Here is a 17,591-nt window from a genome sequence, read left to right on the forward strand (position 1 = left end):
GACAAAAAAACAGAGAGAATCGCAGAAACGCAGCAAAATGGTATAATATTTTGACGTTTTTTGCATTTATTTATATTTTTTAATTTATTAATTTGCAGTTATCTTATATGTAATGATAATAACTGACTAATTTAATATATTATTATAGTTTGCTACCAGATTTTATCGAGGTGGAGGATTATTGGCCGGATCTGCTGGTGCGCCTCCACCCCCACCTCCACCACCATCACAATTGCTACTTCCTCCTGATGCATCGCCCGTGTTCGATGAGGATACGATGCTCGATGTCGAGGCAACACTAGATGCTTTCGATAGTCGCACCGTTCCTATCATCGATCCTGATCGCGATGATGGATTATGGTATAATTATAATATTTTTATATTTATTTTATTGAATTTACTAACTAATATGTTTATGTTATGTAGGTTTGGCGTTAATGATGATCAAATGACGAGCGCTCTGACTAGAATAATTACAGCTCGTATGCCTCAGCTGTATTATTCTTGGACTGTAGCTCCAGACCACATTCGCAGACAGTGGTGGCTATCTTTTATTGTAAGTATTAAATTAGTTATAATCTAATTATTAAATTAATTAGTTCTAATGTGTCTGTATTTTTTTTTTGTAGCAAACTTTTCGGTGGAAAAAAATCGATCACCGAAAGAGTTTACAGAGAGTTTAACGTGTTGGGCCAGACGAGAATCAAACTTCTCATGAGCAATGCAAAGCGAAAGTACGACAAAAAAGGAGAGAGACCATTGTGGGCGACAGATGACATCTTCAACGCTCTTTTAACGGGTTGGAATTCAGATCATTTCAAAGACAAGAGTCGAAAAGCCAAAGAGAGTCGTCTTAGCCAACAAATTAAAGGAGATGGTCCTCATCGTCATACTTCTGGCGCCAAATCTTTCAGAAAACGGACGAACGAATTGGTATGAATTTTATTTATTTTATCAAAAATTATAATTATATATATATATATATATATATATTAATAATATATATTAGTTTAATATGTTTTATATATTATATTTGTAGCAACGAGAAATGGGACGAAAACCGTCCATTTTTGAGTTGGTTGATCGGATGCATAGACGTTCCGATGGTCGGCTTGTCGATCCTCGAGCTGAACTGGTGTTGGGACTGGTGAACGAGAAGTTATCACAACGCACGCAAACATCGGCTGCGAGTTCATCATCGGGTACTAACTTGTCTCCTGCTGATCAAGACAAGTGTTATGTTGAGGTATATAATCAATTTTATTTTTTCAATCTTTAAATTATTATTATTATTGATTAAATAATTTATATATAATATATACATTATTTTGTAGTCTGTAGAGCGGAACAAAGGCCGTATCTACGGTTTAGAAGGTCTCCAGAGAGATTTTCTGGAAGATTTTGGATCGCCGGTTCATCCGCAAGTACAGATCGATACTGATCAACAACGTCGGATAGAACAACCTGAACGATCGCTCCAACATCAGAAGGAAGAGACGGAGCGACAGCTGGTAGAACAACAGGCGAAATGGAATGAGCAGCAAGCGAAGATAACTATCTCGAACACATGATCGAGCTGCTTAGAGGAGTTCATCCTCCACCTCCCTCCACGACACCTTCAGCCGGCAGAACCTCCAGCGCTCGAACTCCCGGAACCACCGAAGACGAAGAAACCGAAAGTTTGAATTAGTTTTCGGTTATTTAATTTTATAATTTAAATATTTATATTTTTAATTTATATTTTCTATTATTTTTAAAATATAAATATAAATATAAATATAAATATAAATATAAATATAAATATAAATATAAATATAAATATAAATATATTATCCGAATGTCAACGGATATATCCGTTGACAGAAGGAATATCAACGGACGTCCGTTGCAAACTCTGTTGGTCGTATTGATGGATTTTTTTCACCGATCATTATCGTTGCAAATTTGAAACGGTAATTATCAACGGACGTACGTTGAAATATGGAACGGATATATTCGTTGAAAAAAACGTTGAAAAATATCAACGGGAGATTCCATTGCCAAATCGTTGATATTATCAACGGAAATATCTCGTTGAAATTTCGTTGATATTATCAACGGCCTGTAACGGAATCTTAATTTCAACGACCGTATTGCAACGGGTTACGGCCGTTGAAAAATCCTTTGAAAACCTTGATTTTCAACGGATATTTGGGCGATTTCAACGGAAATATTCGTTGATAATTGAGGTTTTTTTTGTAGTGCAAACCGCTTTTCGACGAGGGATTTAAAACGAATGAATGTATCATGGACATGAGATTTTTGTTTTAGTGGAAACAACCATGAATAGCGTGTAAAATGATCAACAAAAAGCACATAATACTTGAAACCATCAATCGAATGCACGGGAGAGGTCCATACATCGGAAAAAATAATTTCAAGCGGACGAGAAGAAGCAATAGAAGACTCTGAGAAAGAAAGTTTGTGACTTTTATTACTACTACATGAATGAAAAAAAATAGGGAAGTGGTGGGTGACCTAAACGAGAATGCCACTCGAACAAAGTGGACTTGACGCAAGAAAACACAAAAGCCGGTGAAGGAGAAGTTGAGATGGACGGCCACTCATAGACGCCATGCTTACTTGGTCCTTTTAGAACTGGGCCCCCGTGCTGAGATCCTTCACCTGAAAAATAAGATGAAAAAAATTCCACGGAGACAGCATTAGCACGACAAAGCTGATGAACCGAGATAAGGTTCTTAGACATGGAAGGAACACACAACACGTCATCAAGATGAAGAGAACGAGAGTCAAGAGGCAGTGAGAGTGAACCAGAGTGTGTGATAGACAAACTCGAACCATCACCAACAACAACATCATCATCACCGGTGTACGGACTATGAATGGCAAGGTTGTGGAGATCGGTGGTGATATGATGAGAGGCACCACTATCAAGGAGCCAAGGCTGAGCATCATAGGAAGAGTGTATGGCCTGATGAGCACGAGGAGGGTGCGACCGAGGAGATGCAGACCAAGGACACGGAGCAGAGGTGTCAGAGGTGTCGTGAGCCGCGATCATATGGAACTAAGGACATCGTTTGGCAGTGTGACCTTGAATGCCACATGCCTGGACGTTGCCACGGAGGGCAGTGTCCGCCGCGTTGAGACTGACGGGCTCTTGTGTCTGTGTTATGAGCAGAGATAGGAAAGGAGGCCGACACCGAGGAAGATTGTGAGAGAATTACTTTGGCCTCATGGTTGAGAAGCTTCTCATGAAGTTCCTCAATCGAAATCGCAATGTCCCGAGCATTAACTGCATCAACAATAGGTTTGTACTCTTCGGGGAGACCATCAAGAATAACCTCAAGAACGTCTTCATGGTCCATAGGTTTACCGAGGAGAGAAAGCTCTTCGGTTTTGGAAGTGACAAAGCTCATCCATGCTTTGAGATCCCTTGATACTCTTCTGAAACTGATCTCGGAGTTGAAGTAAGTGGCCACGAGACACCTTGCCATACGTATTGGCGATGGTATTCCAAGCATCAAGGGTGGTCTTGGATCGGGCGGCCAACAACTGGAGAGAAGCCGAGAGTGTGCCGAGGAGGAAAGAGAATAGGAGGCGATCTTGTTGTCTCCATAAGCCGAAGTCGGGATTATCCCGAGTAACATCATCGACCATGAGAGTAGTCGAGGGCACGACAGCGGAATCATCGATGTAAGAGGCCAGATTATAGCCTTCAAGGAGGGCACGAACTTGAAGGCTCCACGTGAGAAAGTTCGTCGGTGTGAGCCTAGTGATGGAAGACATGTTGACATGGAGAAGAGTTTTGGCCGGTGATTTTGTTTCAATCACGATACTCTCGTCGGTGTGGACTGCGGTGGTTGCAGCAACTGTTGGAGTTGAGGCGGCAGACATGAAGCCGGGGAGGAGTAGCGGTAGCCAGAAGAGATGATGGTGGTAGAATAAGTGGACAACAGAAGAGATCAAGAGCTAGGGTTAATGGTGGCTCTGATATCATATAATGAAGTGATTTTCTCTTAATGAAACACGTTACAATAGGTAGAGTATTTATACAAATGATAACCCTAATTACATGTATTGAAAATACAATAATAACCCTTTATATGTTTTGTCACTGTAGTGTTCAGGCCGGTTAATCGCGTGCAAGATTGAAGAACGTCTTCGACAGCCCTGGTGTTGCGACTGCCGAACACGAACCAGAACAGATCGAACAGAGAAAAGAGGAAGAGATTGACACACCGTTTAACGAGTTCGGTTACCGAGTTTTTACCTCGAGCCTAGGTCTCGGATAAGGGAAGAATTTATTGCTAAGAGTGCGAAAGAATCGAGCCAAAAGAAACTGAAGCAAACCTGCTTCAAGAACTGCAACCAAGAATGAAAACCCCGCGAAAAAAATGAAGAAGTGACGAGCCCTAATGTGATGATCGAGCTTATATGAGAAGCCCCAATTTGATCTCCTGCAGAAAGACCAAATTACCCTTTAGTAATTCATCTTCAGCTTAGCATGACGTCATTCCCTTCCTTTGAAACCTTATGGCGCCTTTATAAGGTTTGCTCCCCTTCGAACTTCCTTGGATCAGCTACCGCTCGATTCCCCTGCTCGTATAATGACACCTGAAAATCATCAGTCACGTTTCAATATTTGATATATTTATCCGTCAAATTAAAAATTAGTGTATTTTTACACATTTTGCAAAAAGCATGTATTTCTATCGATTTTTTCCAATTTTAGAATATTTTTTATTGGTGGTAAAATATCGCGTCTAAAACTTTTCGTTAAAGTAGATAAAATCTATTAATATTTTCGTTAAAGCAAATAAAATTATGCATACTTTGATAACTTTGTCGGATATCGCTAGATATCTAAATTTCAAAATAAAAATTCAAACGCATGTCTATAGATATTTTAAAATTATAATTCAAATCTAAACTATTTAAATACTTTAGTTTTTTAGGTGATTTCAAATAAAATTTCGAGTTAGGATTCATATGTTGGAAATTTTGTACCATCGCTAGCGGTTGACAAATGGCAATATGCATCGTTAGTTCGTTACAATAACGATGAGGTTGAACATATTTACGTTTTCTCTCTCCCCGAGGGTTCTCTCCCCCTCGAGTAAACCCTAGCCACCGTACCTGAAAAATTGACCAAATCGGCCGGCGCCTCCGCCGGCCGAGCTCAAATCATGCCCCCTCAGCTCAGATCTATCTCTGTACCACCCAAGATTCTCTCTTCCTCCACCGTTCCTCCTCACCCCCCTCTCCCCCGTTCCAACAAAACTCAGTTCCCGACCAAAATTACTGATGTGGTCGTCGATCTTTGTCCAAATCTGAAGCCTCTTCTGGAAACGCCGAGCAAGCCTGGCATCTCTCGAAGCAACTCACTTCCTGCGAAGACCTCTGGAGATTCAACTCGAGAGGGAAATAGCTCAATGGCCGATACTGGCCCTAGCATCAAATCCCCGACGCCCACCCCTGGCTCTGGAGATTCAGCTCGCACAGAGAAAGAATCACCACATGGCTCGAAACAGGACATTCCATCAGCAACACCAACTTGGAGCAAAGTTCTGCAATCCTCGATGAGAACCCTGAAAAAGACAGGCACTCCAACTTATTTGCCCTCAGGTGTTCCCTCGATTGATATTCCAAGTGAATCTCTCACCAATTCTGTGGATGAATGGAAAGAGTTCTTACTTGGACAGTTCTACGGGATTCCGCCGGCCATGGGTAGAGTGATCGGCCTGGTAAATGCCTTATGGCCGAGGAGGAAAGGCAGAGTACGAGTGCAAGATTTAGGCGATGGCACTTTCCTTTTCAAAATGCCGGATGAAGCTACCAAGTTATTCGCTCTGGGCAGGAACATTTGGTATGTCGGATCGAGTCCAATGTTTGTGACCACCTGGAATCCTCATCATAATCCCATCAAGCCGCCCCTCTCGACGGTTCCAACATGGGTCTCGTTCACCCAAATCCCGTACCAGATGTACAGCACGGACGGACTGAGTCGGATAGCTACATGTGTTGGCGAGCCCCTCTACTTTGATCGAGCCACGGAAAATAAAGAGAACGTGACTGCCGCACGCATCTACATTGAAGTTAACCTTCAGAAACCCCTGCCCAAAGAGGTGGTAGTGAATCTGCCGACCGGAAAATCACACCAGATTGGCGTAACCTATGGTTGGTTGCCCCCGCAATGCTCTGTCTGTAAAGAGATAGGCCACTCGGATGGATACTGTCCTCGGAATCCTCTTGCCAAACAGAGGAACGAAAGCAATGTGAACCAGTCAAGACGGGGCCGGAAAGGGGCTGCTAAAGGAACAAGTTCGGTTAAATCTTTGACAGTGGAAAAGGAGCAACATGTAGTGCATCCCAGCTCGACATCAAACCAGACGGAGGTATTAGGTTCCTGCCAATCATCCCCAGCTGAAAATTGCACTACCCAGAATATAACACAACCATTGAACATTCAGTCTAAGAGTGTTCAGCCTATGACATCTTCTGCCAAGCACCTTGCTGAGTCATCACAAATGACAGCCCCGCTTACTTCATCCGCAGACCAGCAACCACTCCATCTCACTTTACTTGATTCTCTTGACATACCCCTCGACACTCAACCGGCTACATCAGAAAGCTCCGCTCCTCCAGACTCCCTTTCTTCAGACGGCTTCACAGTTGTAACGAAGAAAGGAAAAGGGAAAGGAAGTGGCCGAAAGGCCACAAACATCGTCTAAATCTTTTGTTGGGACCCATGTTTTTTGTTCGTAATGTACGGGGCCTGAATGGCCGGAACAAACGCTTTTGGCTACGCAAGTGGATTTTGGACAATAAACTCCTTGTTGGAGGTTTATTAGAAACGCACATAAAAAAAGACAATGAGCATAGGATCAAGGCAGCTCTTCCTGCGGACTGGTACTATCACTGCAACCACGACGCAGATATTTCGGGACGTATCTGGATTGTATGGCACCCGTCGGTGAAAGTAATTGTGTATGAATCCAACATACAGACACTCACATGCGGTATTGAGATCCCTCTGCATGAAATCCGCTTCACAGCAACACTAGTGTATGGGAAGAATTCGGCGCACGAACGTTCTTCTCTATGGCAGAATCTAAAGAATTTGGCAGATTATCCACCTCTCGGACAATCTCCTTGGTTGGTTGTCGGAGACTTCAATCAACCGCTATTCCCGACTGAAAGATCGGATTTTCTGAACAATAATATACCATCACAAGGAATGGAAGCCATGGAAGAAGCTATCTCTCACGCAGGACTGTCGGATATAGAAAGCAGAGGGCTCTTATTCACATGGTTTAATAACCAATCCGCCAACCCTCTAGCTGTCAAATTAGATCGAGCGATGGGCAATGCACCTTGGCATATTGAGTTTCAAGAGGTGTATGTGGAATTCAAAGAACCGGGAATGTCGGACCACGCAGCATGCCAATTTTTCTTCCCATCTCCCATCCGTCAGGTTCGCCGTTCATTTAAATATTTCCATCATATTGCCACCTCTCCTTCTTTTCGGCAGGTCATCAAGAACAATTGGATGGGCTCATCAGTGCCTGGAACGATGCAATATCGACTATGCCGCAGTCTCAAGGGGCTGAAGCAACCGTTAAGACAATTAAACGCGGAGCAATTCAGCAATATATCTCTTCGCACGAAGCAGGAACATCTAAAATTAAAAGGGATTCAACACCAGCTATATTCTGCTCCAAATGAGCAGCTAGTGGAGGCAGAGAAACTGCAAAGAAAGAAGTGGGTAGAGCTGGCCAATGCTGAAGAGATATTTTTCATGCAGAAATCCCGCATCCGATGGTTGCAAGCGGGAGATCGAAACACGACTTTTTTCCATAAGGTTGCAAAAGCGCGAGTGGCTAAGAATCATATTCACTACTTGATTGATCAGCAAGGGAATCGAATAGACCAGCCAGAAGAAATAAAAAACCATGCGGTGGAATATTTTCAGGATCTTATCGGTAAGCCAGACGAGACAGTGTCAGTGACAGCAGAATCTGGAATTGTTGAACTATTCAATCTAGAAGGAAACCTGTCCACCAATACTTTGTGTACTTCCATTCCGACAGCTGAGGAAATTAAATCAACCTTGCTAGCAATGCCAAACAAGAAAGCCCCTTTAGTGGAAACAACCATGAATAGCGTGTAAAATGATCAACAAAAAGCACATAATACTTGAAACCATCAATCGAATGCACGGGAGAGGTCCATACATCGGAAAAAATAATTTCAAGCGCACGAGAAGAAGCAATAGAAGACTCTGAGAAAGAAAGTTTGTGACTTTTATTACTACTACATGAATGAAAAAAAATAGGGAAGTGGTGGGTGACCTAAACGAGAATGCCACTCGAACAAAGTGGACTTGACGCAAGAAGTTGAGATGGACGGCCACTCATAGACGCCATGCTTACTTGGTCCTTTTAGAACTGGGCCCCCGTGCTGAGATCCTTCACCTGAAAAATAAGATGAAAAAAATTCCACGGAGACAGCATTAGCACGACAAAGCTGATGAACCGAGATAAGGTTCTTAGACATGGAAGGAACACACAACACGTCATCAAGATGAAGAGAACGAGAGTCAAGAGGCAGTGAGAGTGAACCAGAGTGTGTGATAGACAAACTCGAACCATCACCAACAACAACATCATCATCACCGGTGTACGGACTATGAATGGCAAGGTTGTGGAGATCGGTGGTGATATGATGAGAGGCACCACTATCAAGGAGCCAAGGCTGAGCATCATAGGAAGAGTGTATGGCCTGATGAGCACGAGGAGGGTGCGACCGAGGAGATGCAGACCAAGGACACGGAGCAGAGGTGTCAGAGGTGTCGTGAGCCGCGATCATATGGAACTAAGGACATCGTTTGGCAGTGTGACCTTGAATGCCACATGCCTGGACGTTGCCACGGAGGGCAGTGTCCGCCGCGTTGAGACTGACGGGCTCTTGTGTCTGTGTTATGAGCAGAGATAGGAAAGGAGGCCGACACCGAGGAAGATTGTGAGAGAATTACTTTGGCCTCATGGTTGAGAAGCTTCTCATGAAGTTCCTCAATCGAAATCGCAATGTCCCGAGCATTAACTGCATCAACAATAGGTTTGTACTCTTCGGGGAGTCCATCAAGAATAACCTCAAGAACGTCTTCATGGTCCATAGGTTTACCGAGGAGAGAAAGCTCTTCGGTTTTGGAAGTGACAAAGCTCATCCATGCTTTGAGATCCCTTGATACTCTTCTGAAACTGATCTCGGAGTTGAAGTAAGTGGCCACGAGACACCTTGCCATACGTATTGGCGATGGTATTCCAAGCATCAAGGGTGGTCTTGGATCGGGCGGCCAACAACTGGAGAGAAGCCGAGAGTGTGCCGAGGAGGAAAGAGAATAGGAGGCGATCTTGTTGTCTCCATAAGCCGAAGTCGGGATTATCCCGAGTAACATCATCGACCATGAGAGTAGTCGAGGGCACGACAGCGGAATCATCGATGTAAGAGGCCAGATTATAGCCTTCAAGGAGGGCACGAACTTGAAGGCTCCACGTGAGAAAGTTCGTCGGTGTGAGCCTAGTGATGGAAGACATGTTGACATGGAGAAGAGTTTTGGCCGGTGATTTTGTTTCAATCACGATACTCTCGTCGGTGTGGACTGCGGTGGTTGCAGCAACTGTTGGAGTTGAGGCGGCAGACATGAAGCCGGGGAGGAGTAGCGGTAGCCAGAAGAGATGATGGTGGTAGAATAAGTGGACAACAGAAGAGATCAAGAGCTAGGGTTAATGGTGGCTCTGATATCATATAATGAAGTGATTTTCTCTTAATGAAACACGTTACAATAGGTAGAGTATTTATACAAATGATAACCCTAATTACATGTATTGAAAATACAATAATAACCCTTTATATGTTTTGTCACTGTAGTGTTCAGGCCGGTTAATCGCGTGCAAGATTGAAGAACGTCTTCGACAGCCCTGGTGTTGCGACTGCCGAACACGAACCAGAACAGATCGAACAGAGAAAAGAGGAAGAGATTGACACACCGTTTAACGAGTTCGGTTACCGAGTTTTTACCTCGAGCCTAGGTCTCGGATAAGGGAAGAATTTATTGCTAAGAGTGCGAAAGAATCGAGCCAAAAGAAACTGAAGCAAACCTGCTTCAAGAACTGCAACCAAGAATGAAAACCCCGCGAAAAAAATGAAGAAGTGACGAGCCCTAATGTGATGATCGAGCTTATATGAGAAGCCCCAATTTGATCTCCTGCAGAAAGACCAAATTACCCTTTAGTAATTCATCTTCAGCTTAGCATGACGTCATTCCCTTCCTTTGAAACCTTATGGCGCCTTTATAAGGTTTGCTCCCCTTCGAACTTCCTTGGATCAGCTACCGCTCGATTCCCCTGCTCGTATAATGACACCTGAAAATCATCAGTCACGTTTCAATATTTGATATATTTATCCGTCAAATTAAAAATTAGTGTATTTTTACACATTTTGCAAAAAGCATGTATATCTATCGATTTTTTCCAATTTTAGAATATTTTTTATTGGTGGTAAAATATCGCGTCTAAAACTTTTCGTTAAAGTAGATAAAATCTATTAATATTTTCGTTAAAGCAAATAAAATTATGCATACTTTGATAACTTTGTCGGATATCGCTAGATATCTAAATTTCAAAATAAAAATTCAAACGCATGTCTATAGATATTTTAAAATTATAATTCAAATCTAAACTATTTAAATACTTTAGTTTTTTAGGTGATTTCAAATAAAATTTCGAGTTAGGATTCATATGTTGGAAATTTTGTACCATCGCTAGCGGTTGACAAATGGCAATATGCATCGTTAGTTCGTTACAATAACGATGAGGTTAAATGATCCAAAAAGCTTATGGAGTTGCATAAACGGGTTAATGTCATGGAATTAATGATGGGTCCAAATCATTGAATTTTAAACAATATTTCAAAAAAAAAGCAAATTGATTACACAATAATTTCAAATATAAAACTAAATGGATATAATATTTTATAAAAAAAATTGAACCTAAATTCAAAATTAAACTAGGGATGAAATATATTCTAATAGTTATTACTATTCGTATAAATATCTTTAAAATATATTTTAACACCTAGATTTATGCAATATAGTTTCTGGATGTTTTGACAAATATTTATATTTTTATCATTTCTAACCCCTGTTTCGAACCATTCTATCAATTATCATATTTATGGGCGGACCCACTTGGTCACATGCCCATATGTGTAATTAAAGAGAATTAATTTCTTTATAAAGTATAAAATTTAATTAAATTATTAAATATCCCCATAACAAATGTCCGATAATCAAAATTATTGTCCACATTTATTACCCATCCGTTGCATAATAACTGATGTTTTAATTTTTTTTTTACAATTTTTAAGAAACTGTAAAAAAGTCATATCTACCCTTATTTAAAATTGAAATATAATTAATATTCATTAAGTTTATTAGAATTAATTAGTTTTAATTAAGGATAAAATGGAAATTATTATAAAAAAAATTACGACAATTATTTTGAACAAAAATTTTGTTTATAACGTCAACTATTGAGATTTGGGCCCGCTGATATTCAGTGAATTAATAATAGGGTTTCTATTATCCCCAAGAGATGTTCCATCATTAACAAAAGGTTTATTTCAAAAGTGGTCATTATAAAACATTTATCTTCTTTTAATCTTTAACATTTTTATTTCAACAAAAAAAAAACCATGCCTTTAAGGCACATAACCATCACTCATTTTTTTCATTGCAATAAACTAAACATGTCTTAGTTATGATAATATTTAAAATGCTAAAGGTTGTTCTTAATTAGCGGATAGAAACCAAGTAAAAGACCGAACAATTATTCAACCGACCAATAAAGTTCTTATGACAAACTCGACATTTATTTCAGACATCAAACTCGTAATCATAAGATAAAAAGACTTTTTGCAGATTCTTTTGCTTGATCTTTTGTCTTCAGACAATGAGGGATAACTTCTCGTCCGGAGATGATTGAGGCAAACCTCCGAGACGCATGGAACTTACGTAGTCGCAAGGGAAATGGTCGGATGCACCCGGAAGCAGCAAACCCATAACCCTAATAAGCCTCATCAACCAATTCTCTTTGAAGTCTTTTCCCTTCCAAAACGGTATTATGAAGCTCCTTATAAGCTCCCAAACCGCGGTTAATAACTTTGGTATGAACCACAATATAGAAAAGTAGTTTTTGTTCGGTTGATCCTCACACACCTACAAAAAAACGTATCATAGGTTCAATACAACGTAATCGTTCGTGAAATACCAAAACTTACGTAAAATTGACCGAATAATGAATTTTGAGTGAAAAATATCGACAAGTATGCGAAATTTTAGGGCTTGAAACTTTATACTTTACTACAAGACACACTGATTGTTACCTACTATATCAAATTTTATGGTATGGCATACTCATCACTATATGACTTAAAACATATTATAGATTCGAGTCCTATATATTATCCTCCTCATATGTTAATCTGTCATTTATAGATAACCCAAATCGGATTTATATCTTTCGCGTAGTTTGCATGATATTATATGGGAGCGAGATTTATCCCTGCACGACCGAAAGATAATGGCTGCGGGGTCCCATGTCATAATAAAAAACTTAAAACTTTTTACCATAGATGATATTGATTGGTACTTACCCTCCCTTTGTAGAGAGTATTGAAGTAAATGCAAGGTCCATAGTGCTTGAACCCGAACAACATAGTGTCGTCAAAGGGAATTCTTGGCACCAAGTCATTGCAATACACGAATCTCTTGTACTTGATATCATGCTTGTTCATAACACCCTTCATGAATTCCCCGAATTGTTCATCTCCAACCCTCGGCTGTCCGAACGTGTAAACTCCCTCACACCGATCCAACAGCTTGTCCTCGCCATGGATCGCCAAAACCGCGGGAAACAAAGCGGCCAACGCAGCACCGAGGCTATGCCCGGTCAATATGAACTTTGACGTCTTGTCCAAGATGAACATGTCTCTTAGCTTTTGTCGGATCGCGTAGTAAGCGTATTTGTTCAAGAGTTGAATTATCTCTTTAGGCCATCCGTTCTTTTGAAGGCCTAGGGCTTTCATGAACCCTGCATGGACTTTTCCCACGTTCTTTAATTCGTACCTGTTTGGGTCACACACACAATAACATCATTAACCCTACAGACACATATGCCCTACATAATAGTTTTGTTTTATTACAGAAATATCATATTAATAAATAAATTTATAAAAAAAATATCAAATAAATATACGAACTTTAAAATTTTTAAATAAACTATTTTTAATTTCAATATTAAATCATGAACTTGTTAGAAAAAAAGAAAATAAATTACTCCCAAGTACCACCATGATATGGTGATTTTTATAAAAAAATAGAAGTGTTGAAAGATGTAGTCGGACCAAAAGTTTTCGGACCAAAAGTTTGGTAAATTTTCGTATTATAAAAAAACAAAAATACCATGAGATATCGAGATCGCTGCACCAATCATCAGAGTTGAAAGGTTCTGTTCCTCTGAAACTAACGACAATGAGATTCGAATCCGAAGCTTTGAACATGAATGCTTCCGTGAGCTTAAGTTCTTGGTACGCTGATGTCCAAAATAAAAAATAAAAAGGTTCCGTTTCGGAATTAAATTTAATTTCATTACGGAGAAGTATATACTGAATGAATTTTATTTTCTGCAAAATATGGAATTGACGTCATTTATAAATAAAAGCATAATAACGACTTGATTAAATATAGCTCTTTCTTGCATGAATTTTCGTAGATTTTTTTTTCCAAATATTTTTTAATAAATGATTAAAAATCGACAGGTTGGTTTGTGTTCTTTATTGTTGGATAACATCGGCTCTTGTGGATCTCAACATAGGTTTTACGATAAGGGAAGTTAACTAATAAGTGTTTTGGCTGTAAAAAAAATAAAAAATAAAAAATAAAAAAGAATAGTGGCTGTCCACATTTTATTTCTTTTCAATCTATTGACCAATCTGGCCATACAAAACTATAGCCCCATGTAACTCCAGTAATTTTTGTCAATATATTTCGGGTTTGAGATAATTTTTTAATTTGACAATTTTATATTTAATTTATGGCTTTATGAAGAATTTTTTATCTGAATTTGATATTAAAAAATATTATCTAATAAAATGTTCTTTCGGTTATTGTTATATTTAATTATGTCTTTATTAATTTAATCTTAAAAATACATATCTTTAGTTTATATATCAAGATTTAATTTGTAGAATTTTTTCTCATTTTATTTAATTATACATATATATATAATGAAATGTCCCTATTCACCACAAGGAGTTCGTATCTATAGCCAACATTGTAAAATCCAAATAACATTTATTAAACTTATTTTCTATATTATTAATAAATGAATACCCCTTTAGATACGCATTTATTATCAATTAAATTAGTTACATTCCCTTGCCTAGTTGGCATTTATATATATATGAATATGCCCATTTCTTTGTTTCTATATTTGTCATCGAGGAACTGAAAAGCATTTGCTCACATGTGATAATAAATCGCTGCCCGTTCCTATCATGTGTAAATATATTATATTTTTTTCACATATACGTTATATTATATGCTAATTTGCTAAAGGATTTGATCCAACGTCGGGGCTTTCCCAATTTTGTGAAAGAAAAAATCCAAACCGATCCAAGCTTGGGTGGTTTAGTGGTGAGAGAACATGCAAAACATGCTCTCACCCTGGATTCAAATCCAAGCGTGGGAAGGGGCATTCACCTGGACTTTTCCGGTCATCTGGGAGATGTAGTCGAACCAAAAGCCCGGTGAACTTCCGGATTATCAAAAAAAAAAATCCAAACCCCCAAAAATCAAAAGCCAAATTCATTATTAGACACAAACACACACATATGTATATATATACATGTTTTTTATATCCAGCTTAGTTGAGATCCGTGCCAAAACATAGAATGTTTTTTTAATTAAAACAATAAAACTCTCTCTTGAAATCTAGAAAAAAAATATTTTTGATTATAAATTATGAACGTTTAAGCTGACGTATTTTTAGTTTGATTCGTTTTCTATTTTTGTAAAATTTTCGTGTTTTTAAGAGAAAAAGAGCACGTAGATATTATTTTACCGTACCGTTGTAACACTCGTAGAAATCCAAATACTCCATCTGCAATATAAACAAATGACGGTAACCAATTATGGTTTTGGACCGTCGAAGTATTATCTCCCATTAAATATATGGTACATATTAAACAGAAAAACAAATTAAAAAACAAAAAAAAATGGAGAAACTGACCTTCCAATGGTTTCGGACCGTGGAAGTGGTGAAAGCTTGATTCTCGTACGCAACCTTTGCAGCCATGAGGGACAGCATGGACTTGTACTCTTCCGAACCAACGTTCATCTTAGCATCTAACTCCACTCTCCTGTCCGAGGATCCGATGAACGACGTGTACGTTGCCGATGATTCCTTCGGCCACACCACTTTTCCTGTGAACCGTACTTAGATCGATCTCGTCAATCTTTGAATCACAAATCTCGCAACAAAAATACTAACTTAGCTAGGTAAACGAAGCGCAACCAAACTTCAATTTCAAGTGCCTCTTATCATGATGAGACAAGGATGAAAAGTAGTGTCCTAAATTCCTCGGTCCGTTAGACACAGAATATTGTTGCTTAATATCGTTCCAAAGGTCCTCCGCAATCTCAAAGTGGGAAACATGTGATCGGAGATCAGAAGACATAGTGTTACGAATCCATGATACAATCAGAGAATTATTGGCCCACCAATCTTCCAAATCATCATCATCATCACGAGGCTTTTTGATGGTACCATCAATGAAGCCAAACTTCTTGCGCGAGCGTAAAGCAGTACGAATTTCCCGAGCCCAATCTACGTAATTGTGATCATTGAGAATCACTTGGGAAATAAGACAACCGGGATTATCACTCGCCGACAAATCATACGGATTGATGGTCTTGCGCGGACCCATCGTGGATGTACTTGTCTTCTTCTTTGACGCGTCGTCTGACATGTTTCAGAGAAGAGAAGGACGCAAGTCACAGATTCACAACACAAACAAAACTCGAACGAGGATCTCGAGCACAAACTCTGACGGACGTGAAGTCGTCGGAGCACACGGTAGAGACGAAGAACAGATGAAAGCACCAGAAAAACCAGAGATCAAAACACGATCGAAGGGTATCGCTCTGATACCATGCTAAAAGACGAACGACACAGAGAAAAATATCAATCGTATTCACAAGTCTGAGATACATGTAGCATATATACACAAAACCCTAACAATTGGGAATGACATATTTGCCCTTATATATACAACTCGGTATTATATATATATATAGAGAGAGAGAGAGAGAGGAGAGAGATTTATAGATATTAAGAGGGTATCTCAATTTGTCCGAACTCAGGATCAATGTTGCAGGTTCAAACATCGTACCCTTTAGGTCTCAATGGGGCAAAGGTCTAGGAAAATATGTTGCGAAAGAAACAGTATTATTCTCTAAAGATTAGGGTTATTTTTTTTCATCGCCATGAAAATCCCATGCAGAGATTAGGGTTTCGTATAAGCTCTCACCAGTCAAAAGGTGTACTATCAACTTGAAGAACCCTCCATTGTTATCGAGAAGATTAAGCCAAAAGGTAAAAGCACCACCCAATTTCGCAAGCGGTTTTCTCAAGAAAATGAGGATTTTTTGGACAACAACCGCGGCGAAAATGATAAATCTGCTCGTGAAAGTGCTTCGGCTAGTTCCAAGAGTCTCGGGTGGAGAGTCTACGAACTTTCTCTTCGATAGATCGGATGTGAACAAAACGAGTAGCAGATCGAGAAAGCTGGCTTTGTTCGGATCGACCAAGAAATAATTTTTGGTGAATTTCATTTCGGGTTCGGACATTCTTACAAAACCAAACTTGGAAAGAGTATTTGATCAAAGAAATAGGTGGAGAGGAAAAGAGAACTGTCGTGGAGAGTTTGAGCATGCACTAGATATGCCTATGTATGTATTTATAGTACTAAAATGCAATTTTTTTTTTATTTTCTTGTGGCATATAAATATTGAAGTTGATAAAATAAAATACTTTTAGTAGGCAATTGAAAGGCCGCCGTTGCTTTTCACGTTGAAAGTGTTAATTATTCGATGCTCCATTACCTAATTCAATTTCAATCCAGGTAAAATCTCCTATAAATATCACAAATTTGTAAAATGTATCCAATAAATAAATAAATTTTTAATTTGATTTAATTGACACTCGAAAAATTAAAATATTCTTAATTGATACTTCATAATATTAAAATGATTCAAATTAATATCTCAATCATGAAATAGAGAGTAATTCACAATCTTGATTCATTTTTTATGTTATGAATTTTTTTCTAATTGATACATCATGGTCAAGTCGGGATTCTAAATTAGTATCGATTTCGTAAGTTACGATATCCATTTTAATATTTAAGATATCAATTTAAAATACTTTATCATTTAAATGTCAATTATATCAGATTAAAAGTTAAATATT

At 39.0% G+C, this 17,591-nt stretch overlaps 1 protein-coding gene across 1 annotated transcript; it reads right to left on the minus strand.

The window, feature by feature from the left end:
• Positions 1–11,828: 11,828 nt before the first annotated feature.
• On the minus strand, positions 11,829–17,032 carry LOC104820486. Its single transcript, XM_010550929.1, has 6 exons — positions 16,651–17,032; positions 15,351–15,544; positions 15,188–15,221; positions 13,523–13,652; positions 12,715–13,186; positions 11,829–12,277 (listed from the first exon to the last, which is right to left on the minus strand). The coding sequence occupies exons 1-6, from the start codon at positions 16,967–16,969 to the stop codon at positions 12,005–12,007; spliced, it is 1,422 nt and encodes a 473-aa protein (XP_010549231.1). The 5' UTR covers positions 16,970–17,032; the 3' UTR covers positions 11,829–12,004.
• Positions 17,033–17,591: the final 559 nt, after the last annotated feature.

Source organism: Tarenaya hassleriana, unplaced genomic scaffold (genome assembly GCF_000463585.1).
Source record: "Tarenaya hassleriana unplaced genomic scaffold, ASM46358v1 Cleome31, whole genome shotgun sequence".
In the NCBI taxonomy this organism is placed as follows: domain Eukaryota; kingdom Viridiplantae; phylum Streptophyta; class Magnoliopsida; order Brassicales; family Cleomaceae; genus Tarenaya; species Tarenaya hassleriana.

Excerpts from the sequence above, each read along its gene's own strand:
- LOC104820486 (XM_010550929.1), bottom strand. The coding sequence starts at position 16,969 with ATGTCCGAACCCGAAATGAAATTCACCAAAAATTATTTCTTGGTCGAT. Across the intron at positions 15,222-15,350 it reads CGGTCCGAAACCATTGGAAG|ATGGAGTATTTGGATTTCTA; the intron begins GTCAGTTTCTCC and ends TTTATATTGCAG. Across the intron at positions 13,187-13,522 it reads AGCGATCTCGATATCTCATG|GTACGAATTAAAGAACGTGG; the intron begins GTATTTTTGTTT and ends TGACCCAAACAG.